The sequence below is a fragment of the Electrophorus electricus genome, chromosome 2 (genome assembly GCF_013358815.1).
Source record: "Electrophorus electricus isolate fEleEle1 chromosome 2, fEleEle1.pri, whole genome shotgun sequence".
NCBI lineage: Eukaryota > Metazoa > Chordata > Actinopteri > Gymnotiformes > Gymnotidae > Electrophorus > Electrophorus electricus.
In genome coordinates, this window is record NC_049536.1 from 18,687,126 (window position 1) to 18,698,677 (window position 11,552).

The following is an 11,552-nucleotide window of genomic DNA, read 5'->3' on the forward strand; positions in this document are numbered from 1 at the left end:
CTCTGTCTCTCAATCTCTCTGTCTCTCAGTCTCTCTCGCATTTTTCTTTCTGTCTCTCTGTCCCTCTTTATTTTTTCCCCCCAAACTAAGGTGAGGGAAGTGTAGATGGGTGTGGAGATTTCTGGATGACTAAGTCGAGTTTTTAAAAGTGATATTGATTGCAGGAAGTGTCTTATGGCATCTTTAACTGTGAGAGCATAATTGTACCTTTAAAACACCTAAAGCACCAGGCAGGAGTGTCCCGGGTAGGCTCGGCTCCGAATCTCAAACAGAACGGAGACGCAACAGCAGGTGGAAGGAACGCGGGCAGACACGGAGAAGGCAGCACATGTAGCAGCACTCGGAGGATAGAGGGAGGAAAGAGAGGGAGAGACAGAAGAGGAGGAGGACAGAAGAGAGATGCAGAGACAGAGAGGGAAATGAAGAAAGTGGGTGAGGGAGAGCGAAGGAGACAGATAGGGAGGTAGTGGAGAGACTGAAGCCTTCATCTTGAGCCGTTAAACAGCAGCGAGCATCAAAGGGATTTTGCTGTTGCCGTGTGTGAATAGCTTTCAGGGGAGGATAACACCTGCACTCAGGTGCTCTCTCTATTCAAACAGGAGACGCTCTTTTCTTCTTGTACCCCCCCCCCCCCAACACACACGCACCCACACCCACGTCAGAGACTAACATCCTAGCACTTTTGTTCAACTGTCACTATTACCTAATAGGAATGTGCATAAGACCTGTGGGCATGAATGAAGTCTAGCACACTGTAGCACAGGTAATACAGCCTATAGCACAGGGTTAGCACAGATAACACACATACTAAATCACAGGTAATACAGCCTAAACCATACTACATCACACATATAATACACCTCACACCCTATAGCACACTTTAGCACAGGTAATACAACCTATAATCACAGTATAGCACAGGTGGTACACCTTATAACACACTACAGCACAGGTAATACACCCTGTAGCACACTGCAGTACAGGTGATTCACCTTATAACACAGTGTAGTACAGGTAATACACCATATAGCACTCTGCAACCCAGGTAATACACTATATAGCACACTTTATGGTTACACATAGAGCACAATGTAGCACAGGTCATACCCATTAACACACTGTAGCACAGGAAATCACTTTTAAGTACAGGCCAGGGTTTATAGCACACCGAAGCACAGGTCATTCTCCTTAGCATACTGAAGCACAGGTCAGTATCTATAGCAAAATAAAGCACAGTTCAGTCTTTATAGTTCACACAGGTCACACACTCTTTAGAATACGGAGACTCAATGAAGCACAGGTCACACAGGCTTTAATCAACAAAGACATACTGAAGCATAGTCCACACAGCCTTTAACACACACAGACACACTGAAGCACAGGTCACACAGCCTTTAACACATGCAGACACACTGAAGCACAGTTCACACAGTGTTTAACACAGAGACACACAGAGACACACTGAAGCACAAGTCACATAAACTTTAACACACAGAAACACAGTGAAGCACAGGTCACACAGCATATAACACATAGAGACGTACGAAAGCACAGTTCACACAGCGCCTAACACACAGAGACACACTGAAAGCACAGTTTCCACAGCCTTTATCAAACAGAGTCACACTGAAGTGCGGGTCGCGCAGCCTTTAACACACAGAGACGCACGGAAGCACAATTCACACAGCATTTAACACACAGAGATACAATGAAACACAGTTCACACAGCATTTACACTACAACACAGTTCACACAACATTTAACACACAGGAACACACTGAAGCACAGTTCTTGCAATGTTTAACACACAGAGACACATTGAAGCACAGCTCACACAGCCTTTAACACACAAAGACAGAGTGAAGCACAGTTCACACAGTGTTTAACACAGAGGGACACACTGAAAGCACAGGTCATACAGCCTTTATCACACAGAGACACAGCGAAGCACAATTCACACAGCATTCACAGTGAAAGCACAGGTCACACAGCATTTAACACACAGATACACTGAAACACAGTTCACACAGCATTTAACACACAGAGACACACCGAAGCACAGTTCTAGCAGCGTTTAACACACAGAGACACACAAGCGCAGGTCACACAGCCTTTAACACACAGAGACACAGTAAAGCACATTTCACACAGCGTTTAACACAGAGGGACACACTGAAAGCAGAGGTCATACAGCCTTTAGCACGCAGAGAGACAGTGAAGCACAGTTCACACAGCCTTTAACACACAGGTGCACTGAAACACAGGTCACACAGTTTGCAGCGCACTGAGCACAGGCCAGTCTGTTTGCTCTGCCTCCACAGATGCTGTCATCATGTTCTGTCATGGTGAGAGACTGAAGCTGCTGTCAAACACACGTCATTCACTTCACTCTCCATCCTTTATCAAATAAAAACAAAGACCAAAACGTGTAACATCCTCAAAGAATAAAGCAAGCATCTAATTCCTACGCACCGTGCCACTTTCCTTCTTTCAAACTCAAAAAATGAGAAATTTCTTTTTGAATCTTTCATGTATATATTGATGCAGAAAGACAGTGCCCATTCTACAGTTCCTTCCCAGCATTTGCTACCTGGGACAGGGAGCAGTGCAACCATGCGAGACTTCAGCCCGTGGACCTGGGTTTTGTGGCCGTCAAGTGGCGGTACCGTCGTTCAGCCGAGACGGGCCGCTGCTGCATTTGCAGTCGAGTGTCATTGTGATCTTTGTGTCTGGTGCTAAAAATAGAGGATGAGAGAACGTACTCCATGACTGGCTCCAGATTCACTGCCGAGCTGACAGGGAGGATTAACTTCAGATGCGCGATAATCTGCCTCTAAATCACAGTCAATCAAATTAGCAGATAAGAACGTTTATTATGTCTGATCCCAAGATAGACATTTTAACAACATATTTGAAATGCAGCCTCATTTTGGAGTGGGAGATTTGTAGACATTTGTTGGTTCTGATGTGTGCGTGCAGAATTCCCAGCACACCATGTTCCAGAACTTCGAGCCTCGGCTACAGCAGACGTCCCACTGTCTTAAAGCTACGGTAGCACCTTTTCCAGCACCTCGTCCCTGTTTTCACTGCAGGTGTCTGATTCCACCACAGAGGGGAATCTTATTGATGCAACTGATCACAAAAGCTGGGGGGAAAAAAAGCTTGACTGACAGCCGTAAGCGCTGCCTTGCTCCATCTCTGGGCTTAAAGTGACTCACTAGGAATGACAGACGTTCAAAGCGCATCTGAAACACAGTCCCCCATCAGCGAAGCAAGAGGACGCTATATCCAGATGAGACTGTCGCCAGGAAATCAAGGCTCGCCCATCTCCGGTTCCCACGCAGCAAGGCAGGGAGAGCAGGGGCTTGTGGGTAAAACACGCCATCGTTCGCCGGCTCTCGCGCGCGGCAAGGTAGCACACGTGAGGCAGTCGTCGTCGGGGTAGCGGAAACATTCTGCGCAATTAATCATGGCAGAGAGTGGAATCATGGGCCCCCACCCCCCCTCCCTCTCCCCCTCCCGCCCAGGGCCAATCTGCTCTGCACGGACTTAGTGCCGCGCACGTGGCCAAGATACACAGTGTCGCCACGGAAACCAAAGCTCGAGGCTACCCTGACATCTCCAGCAGCGCGCTCGGAAGCCGCCACTCGTGCACCCGCTGCCCTCTCGCGCCCCGAGAGCTGCAGAGGCGATGGAGCTCGTTAGCACAGCCACACCGCCACGTGCCTTTAAACTTTTAGATATTTGTTCATTCTGATACGCTTATCAAGAAATGCTAGGGATATATTGCAATTTAATTTCACATTTACTGTGTATGACTTAATCTGAGGTTCATGCAGCATTCTGGTTCATGCAACATTTTGCTATGTTAAAAACAGATCCAAGCAAATAACACGGTATATAACTGGATAGTGTATATTAAGCTGTTGTCATCTGAAGTGTTAATTATGCGCTATGCCTTCTGCTGGTTCTCAGCGCTAAGCTAAGGCAGCACCATAATGGGGTTTCATTAAGGGCCCCTCTCTGCTCCCCACAGTACACTGGATATAACTGTAGCCTAGGGCTGGTTCCACAATCCCAAACTGCTAGTACATCCTCCTAAAGCTGAAACGGCTCGAGCAGCCATGCAGAGCTATTGCAGGAAGACATTATGTTTGCAAGCCAGCTTTTGTTTTTCCGAGTCTACGTTCGAAGCATTTGAATCACTCTTAAGCGTTAAAAGTAAACAGATGCTTCTTGACTTGTGTTTTTCATTCAGTGGAGATATCATCTGCGATAATGACCTTCATCAGCATAAGCAACTGTGGCTTAAAGCTGTCCAGTGTCCAACTAGCGCTGTGTGCACACAGTTATACTCACTTTCTGGGACCAAATGCGTCGTTTCCCAATTGCCCAACCTGAACATTGTGGATATTACAGTTGTAAATCTTTTAAATGTGTGATTATATAAGTTCATGCTCTGATGTGATTATGTAAGCACATGCGCTGATGGTTTCCCTGCTTTTGACTCAAACATGGTGGGTGACATTTTTATGGTCAGCATGTGTGTGTGTGGCAAAACTGAGGTCTTGGATATAAATAAACAACCTGTTGTCATCTCATTTAGCACAGAATAGCAGACCTCTATAAAGAGGACCTCAGAGCACCGGGCACAATGTGGAAGAAGGACAAATATTGTTTCGGCCAATACAGATTCTGTTTCAGCCTTCTGAAGGCTGGATGTGAAGTCAACAGTCTTAATGTCAAAATGAATGAAGAGCACACAAATGATTCATATCTGTCGGGATCTGGGTGATGGGGGGGCTTTGTGAGGGTGGTCTCATTTGGACACAAACCCTCATTCATTACACAACCAGCAGGGACAAGCCTGAGCCATTTTAAGACATGCACTAGTTTTCCTGTCACAAGGTGTATGATCCATATACAAACATTTTATCACAGCTAACACACACACACACACACACACACACACACACACACACACAGAAGACACACACAGAAACACACATAATGAAGAAAACGTCCATGATTTCTGTAAGGGATTATACAATTCATTCAAAGTGATCTTCTCTAAAACTTTGACCTGATAGTAGTAGCTAAAAAATATATATAATAAAAATTTTCTTTGTCTCTGTGTAACTATATTTTGAATCACTGTACACTCACAAACACACACACACACACACACACACACACACACACACACACCTGCTGTATGGCCATAGTCACTTAGTTTACATTGCCATTTTGATGTTTGCTCTCTCTGCTGCATCGATACATTGTTTTGAACACCTGATACTGGAGAAGCTTCACTGGAAGGACGAGGTGTTAACAATACCAGCGCTATAGGTTCAATTCCCAGGAAGAACACACATAGCAATATGGATAAATTAACACTAGCCTGCCAAACTCTGTAAAGTAAGTTCTGGCTGATTTGTAGGATGATATAAAATATAAATAAGCCAACATTAATTGTATTTTAAGTATTAAACATTAATCATACTTGAAGTATTCTCACTTTAAGTATTCATTTTTGCTGCAACTTCTAGATTCTGTGAACAGGCAGCACTTACTACATGGTATATAGTGCTATATCACACATGTGTTATATAACTTCTTGTAACATTACTTACAGTTACAGTAACATTATTCTCTATAGCTGTAGCTGAATATTCACTATCCTTCCTCACAGGACAACCAAATCCACACTTAACTCCAGCTGGAATTCAGTTTTTAAGTCCCAGCTTTGTCGTCCACAACCAGGCACGACTGAGCACACTGTAGCTGTTCACATTGGTCAGTATTAACCAATAGGAGAGTCATTAGGGGCTGCAGTAAGGATGACCCTCTGGCCGCACTGACTACATGATCCCACTTGGTCAGGTTGAGGTGGCAGGCAGAGGAAGAGGTCACCAACCTAGTTTTAAGTACAAGTTTTTGCTGCGACAATGTCTAGTTTTAAGTATTAGTTTTTAATGCAACAACATCCAAATGAGCAGGAGAGCAGGAGTTATTATATGGTACTATATTACACATACATTAACAGTAGTAATAATAACTTGTACCATCATCTCATTTATAGCAGACACCTATAAAGAGGACCTCAGTGCAGTGGGCATGATGGGAGAGAGCAATAAGGTCTACTGCATTCACACACAAAAAAAACAAAACCTCTGATAATAGAAGATACAGGGGATAAGCTTGTTTAACCAATCAGATATACTAACAAGGTGGCTGGAAATGGGGGACCTGTTTAGAGTGCTGAAGAAATAAGCCTGGAAATATGAAAATAAACATATGAATAACAGCTTTGGCTGTGGTAGTGTTTCAGCTCCAGCCACAATACAATGACCTAAGCCTCAGTAAGCAAAGTTATTAGTTTATGGCTGATGTTTACATATGATTGCATGAATAGGAATTAGCCTATCACATGAAACCTACAACATACACGGAAAACCAGGCTATCCTTCCAAACTTGTCAACAAACACCACCCACGACAGATAAGCACGATGATGGAAAAGCAAACATTTTCCGTTTTCGCTAATGCAGCCGTTTAACAGGCACGTCTATAAAAAGTCATTGCGCGGTTCCCGTTGCTGCACGTGAAAACACTCGCAACGTGTAACACGGAGATGGACAAGACAGGCGGAGAGTTAAAAACTGGCTCTGGTGTAAAAGCGCTATCTGTAACGAAGCCCTGTGGTTCTACACACAAAACATTCCCGTCGTGCTTATGAGGGAACAAGAACTGACGTCAGTAGAAGAATTATGTATAGATATTAAACTTATTTTGGAATTTTAATGAATAGGTAGACTGGACAGTTTTAAACAGCGTCTAAACCCAGAATCTGACACAAACCATTCTCCTAACGGTACTAATCTGAAATCGGCTAATATATTGAGTATGGCCAATCGGTAGCAGTTTTTGTATTGTGTACCATGTCAGAATTACCACCAGACATAACGGAGCCACATATTTGGATCAGCAGAGTGCTGGTTCCGTCCAGCACTCTGAATGTGCCATTCACCGGCTGACCTGACGAAGTAGTTATTTTGAAACATTTTTTGAAGTTGAACATTTGAGAATTATCCGAAATAAGTAACATTTCGCCTGAAGTAAAGAAGGAAACATTTTTAAAAGGCTAAATTAAGACTCAAGTCTTTGTAAACCAAGCATTAAGACTACGGAACATAATACAGCTCGGCAAGTCACGTGCTGGATAAGCGCGCTCTAGAAACAGCTGCAGGAACCGCGGGAGCCGCTAATAGAGTTCGGCGCGTGACGTGGCCGCCTTCGTTCGCACCCGGTGTTCTGGCGCGCGCGTACGGACCTCAAAGAACACGAGTTATACATTACAGTCTTTGTCACAAAATGCGATATTTTCACCATTATTCAATGTCACCCCGCAGTCAGAGCACAAGTCGGAACAGCGTCGCGAAATCGACTCATCGAGTGTTGTCTGACGTCAGGATAAGCTGATATTCACGAGCAAAGAGCAGGTTGTTGAAAATGTTCGTGCACCGTCGCGGCATTTTATAAAAGAGGACTGAAGCGTTCGGATGGTAAACAGGCGAGGGGTCCTAAAAACTTTGAGAGATTTTCTCTGTCGATAAGGCTTGACTTCAACTTGACTGAAATCGACTTTCTCGAGAAAGCTTAACTGGACGACCGCCCATACACAGGAAACAACAAGCTATAGACCAGACTGAAGAAAGACGCTTGAAAATAATCTCCAGTGCTAGACGAAGCATTTCAGAATATATGTTATAGAAAAGATGAGTCAAATTAAGCCCGAATATATTTTAATTGCTTTTAACTACAGAGGCATGACATGAAGGGGTAATCAATTTCCAAAAGAGCAGCCAGGTGAATTAGCGTGGGCTATAACGTGTAAATCTGATCCTATTCCGCAGCAAAACTAGACCTCACTTGATTTCCAACACCTGTTGAGTCGCGGAAAGAGACACGACTAAATCGTCTCCTTTCGTTATTTAGTAGTAGTAGTAGTAGTGGTAGTAATAAGTGAAAAGATGTGATCTGATTTCTGGACTTGTTTGTGATTTCCTTAATATTTATTATTCCATTAGTAGTTAGTAATATTACTGTTTCCGCGCGCGTTCTGCGCGTTTCGACTGCTTGCCCCGTAAAGGGACTTTGGACGTTCCAGAATGGAGGTTCCAGTCACGCGTCCGCGGTGACGCACTCGCGACGGGCCGTGTAGTGGAGCTGTCCTTTCAGCACCGCGTCCGAGCGCACCACGCTAGGCAGTGCGGAAAACTTCCTCCGTTTCGTGGCTTCGCACTTACTTGTGCGGGCTGTATGAAACAATTTACGCCCACGATTTATGCGCTGATTACGCGCCATCCAACAACGCAGAAAGGGCTATACAGTTAAATCTGGAAATAAAACGTACAAATGCACATGGACGTCATAGCGTGGAAAGCAAGAAATCTCGATAAAAGAAAGATTTAAATAATAGTTAAGTTTGGCACTGATCTCTCTTAACTACGTTCTTTTTAAATTATTTTTAATAAACTGAAAGTGCAACGAATATGTAGGCTCGAAATAGTGACAATACTGCCAGTACCGACGAAACAGTGGCACAGGCTATATTAATATATGAAGGAACAACTGCCAGAGGCAAACGTTCACTTAACGGTCATTTGTATTAAACGTAGCTATATACAAGAACACGTTCACCTATGGATCATTTGTATTAAACGTACCGAAGTACAAGCCACACGTTCACTCCACTCAACGGCCTCGAGTCTACTTGAGTAGGTAAAGTGTTGTCGTTTTTTTTCCCAGTTATAAACCTAACAATTGTTTCCTAATGAAGGCTTCGACCATTCCACATTTGGAAAGTTACACACTAAAATGACCTTTAGTTTATTAAAACGACTCACAACATATCCGCAAACTGCGCATTCAGCATTTTAGCTAAGTGGCTTTCATTCGTCATCAGCTCACGTTATATCCAGCTTGTCACCCTGGCGTTATTTGCTATCTTTTACTAGTGAAGTTTTCACAACACACCGCATGCGCGTCATATACAGTTTGGCTTTACGTGCAATGCGCATCAAACCGTGCAAAAACAGTCATTTAAGTGTTGCACTGGATCCACCGTAAAGTTCATTGAGTTTACTTTACTGCGTCCGTTTGTGTGTCTTACTGACTTTGTAATCACACTACAAAGTCTCGCTCGTGCTGCACCATAAAATGATGTCGGAGAATCCTAACACGCAAGTTGGGTCAGCAGCCAAAGCAAACTCGAACAGCGTTAGAGAAAGCGTACTCACCTATGGTCGTGATGACTGTGATGGCAAAGTAAAAAGAACCCGCAAATTTCCACTGAACCCCGGCTCGGTGCGGTTCGGCCTCCATTATAATGGTCTCCAGCTTCCTGTAGTCGTCCTCGCTGATGTTGTACTTCCCCTGGAGACGCTTCTCCTCAGCCTCGAGCTGCTCCTTCTCCCTCATCTCAAAATCCGACTCGAGCGCATCGAACACCGCGGCCCCAACCAGCAGATAGGTGAACGTGCAGATGATCAGGGACAGAGTCCGCACGTTCTGCCGCTTCATGGCCACCAGGAACCGGTGTGTGAGGGGCTCATGTCCCCTCGATTCCCCCGGAAAGGCGCAGCACTCGGGAAAGCTCTGACAGCGATAGGACAGATATGGGCAGATCCTGGCGTGCTGGTGGTGCGGCGGGAGGTGAGCGCCGGGGCACCGGTTGCGGTTAAGGTCTCGGTAACAGGTCCCTGAATCCTGGTCCTGGTTCGAGGAGAGACACAAGAGACTGCTCGAGCGCCGAGACCACGAGCCTTGCAACCGCGAGACTCTGCGCAAGACCTGCCCAAACCAAGTCCTCCCGGCGCGCAGTGCCATTAACAAACAGCGCAGATACTACCTCGCGCTCCCGTGTTCATCGGAGTACACTGTCTGATTCGAAACTCGCAGAGTAGGGGGATGTCACCAAAACTCGTGTTATGATAATTACGCACCTGTTCATATTCGTGGCTGCATTTACAGATTTAAGACAAATAACTGTCCTGGTGCTAAAAGAAAAAAACGATATATCCGAAAAAAGAATGATATCGGCAGTACATCTTCGGACATTTTCCTCAAACTTTGAGGTAGCACCAACCTGTTAATCTCCGCATCCTTTGCAGCTACGGGCTTTTGTCGACTATCCTCACTTAGTCAGCGCAAGAGGAATACTGAGGGCTGTGAGAAAGGCCATGCTTAAGACGGGCACTGTGAGCACACGCACCATTATCTCCAAGAGTCCCTACAGGAGCCGTGAGTGGCAAAGGCGTCTTCTTACATTTGCGAGGTGAGACTTCACGCGCAGCTCGAGCGATGTTCCAAAAAAACCGAACCCCCCCCCCCCCCCCAGAGCTCCGGAACAGATCCCGACAGAGGAACGTCCACGCGGCTGTAAAGCGCACTTTTCCTTTATTGGAGCGTGTGCATGAGGGATGAAGTGGCCACACGGAACACTTTTAACTCTAGAAATCTTCAGAATAACAACAGGTTCCGTCACAAACGAGCCAGTCTGTTCCGAAGCGAGCGTAGGTCTCTTCTCTCGCCACAGTCCGTTCCGGGAAAGGTAACATGTTCACGGTGCACCACCGGAACCAAACGCAGGCGGACGTGAGCGACAGGCAGCGTGCGTCTGAAACGGCCACATCACCAAGCCGACGTCGTATTTTGTAGCGGACCCCGCTGCGTTGCTTCAGCACGGCGTTCTGGCGCTTTGTGCTCGTTCTTCCATATGGACACCGAGTGTGCGAGACAGACGTTCAACTTGTGCTTAGACAGCTCAAAACAATAAATGCGGATTTTTTAAAAATCGGTTACTACACATTCTGAACAAAGTCACTTTAGTTGCGCGTCTAGGCACAGCTGAACAACCAGTTCTACTATCCGGTCAGTATTGCTTAAATAGGGAATCTTTTTCCCTTCGTGTTTTGTTTGATTGTCGCGCTAATAAGGAGGGGTGAGCGTGCCTGAGATTTTACAGTCAGCGCACTCGGAGCGTGTTCTCCTGATGAGCGCGTCTCGCCGTGCTTCTCCTGTTGAGTGCGGTTTCGCCGTGTCCCCCCGTCTTCCCGGGGTGCTCCCGCGACCACCGGTCTCTACCTCAACCCCCACCCTCACATCCCCGTGTACCCTGGTTGCACGGCACCACGCCCACATCCTCTCACGAACATATTATGATCATATGGGGAGTTTACCGCGTAGTCACATGGCCAAATATTATCTAGCCACAAAAGCCAATGGAAAATTAAGAATTTTGGCTCGGTCCTCAGTTTGGCCACCTTTACAGTCTACGCACATACAATAAGCATTTACGCGCAGACAAGGAGAAAAGTGCGTAGGCTTTGGAAATGAATGTTAGCGCCTTTCCCCCGTCTTTCCTCTAAATTACTAGTATTTGCTTGTTTACTCGCCTGTAGTTTCAAAACAGTGCTTACATCTTTTACCAGTGCGGGGGACTGCGGTCTCAGGGGCGGTATCGTTAAGGGAGTACGACTAAAGAAGGAT

At 45.6% G+C, this 11,552-nt stretch overlaps 1 protein-coding gene across 1 annotated transcript in view; it reads right to left on the bottom strand.

Moving 5' to 3' along the window:
* kcnk9 (potassium channel, subfamily K, member 9) overlaps nucleotides 1–10,333 on the bottom strand; it is a 47,182-nt gene extending 36,849 nt beyond the window's left edge. Inside the window, exon 1 of the mRNA XM_027016251.2 lies at nucleotides 9,302–10,333. Coding sequence (XP_026872052.2) covers nucleotides 9,302–9,890 — 589 coding nt within the window. The 5' untranslated portion in view covers nucleotides 9,891–10,333. The remainder of the gene's footprint in view (nucleotides 1–9,301) is intronic.
* Between the last annotated feature and the right edge of the window lie 1,219 nt (nucleotides 10,334–11,552).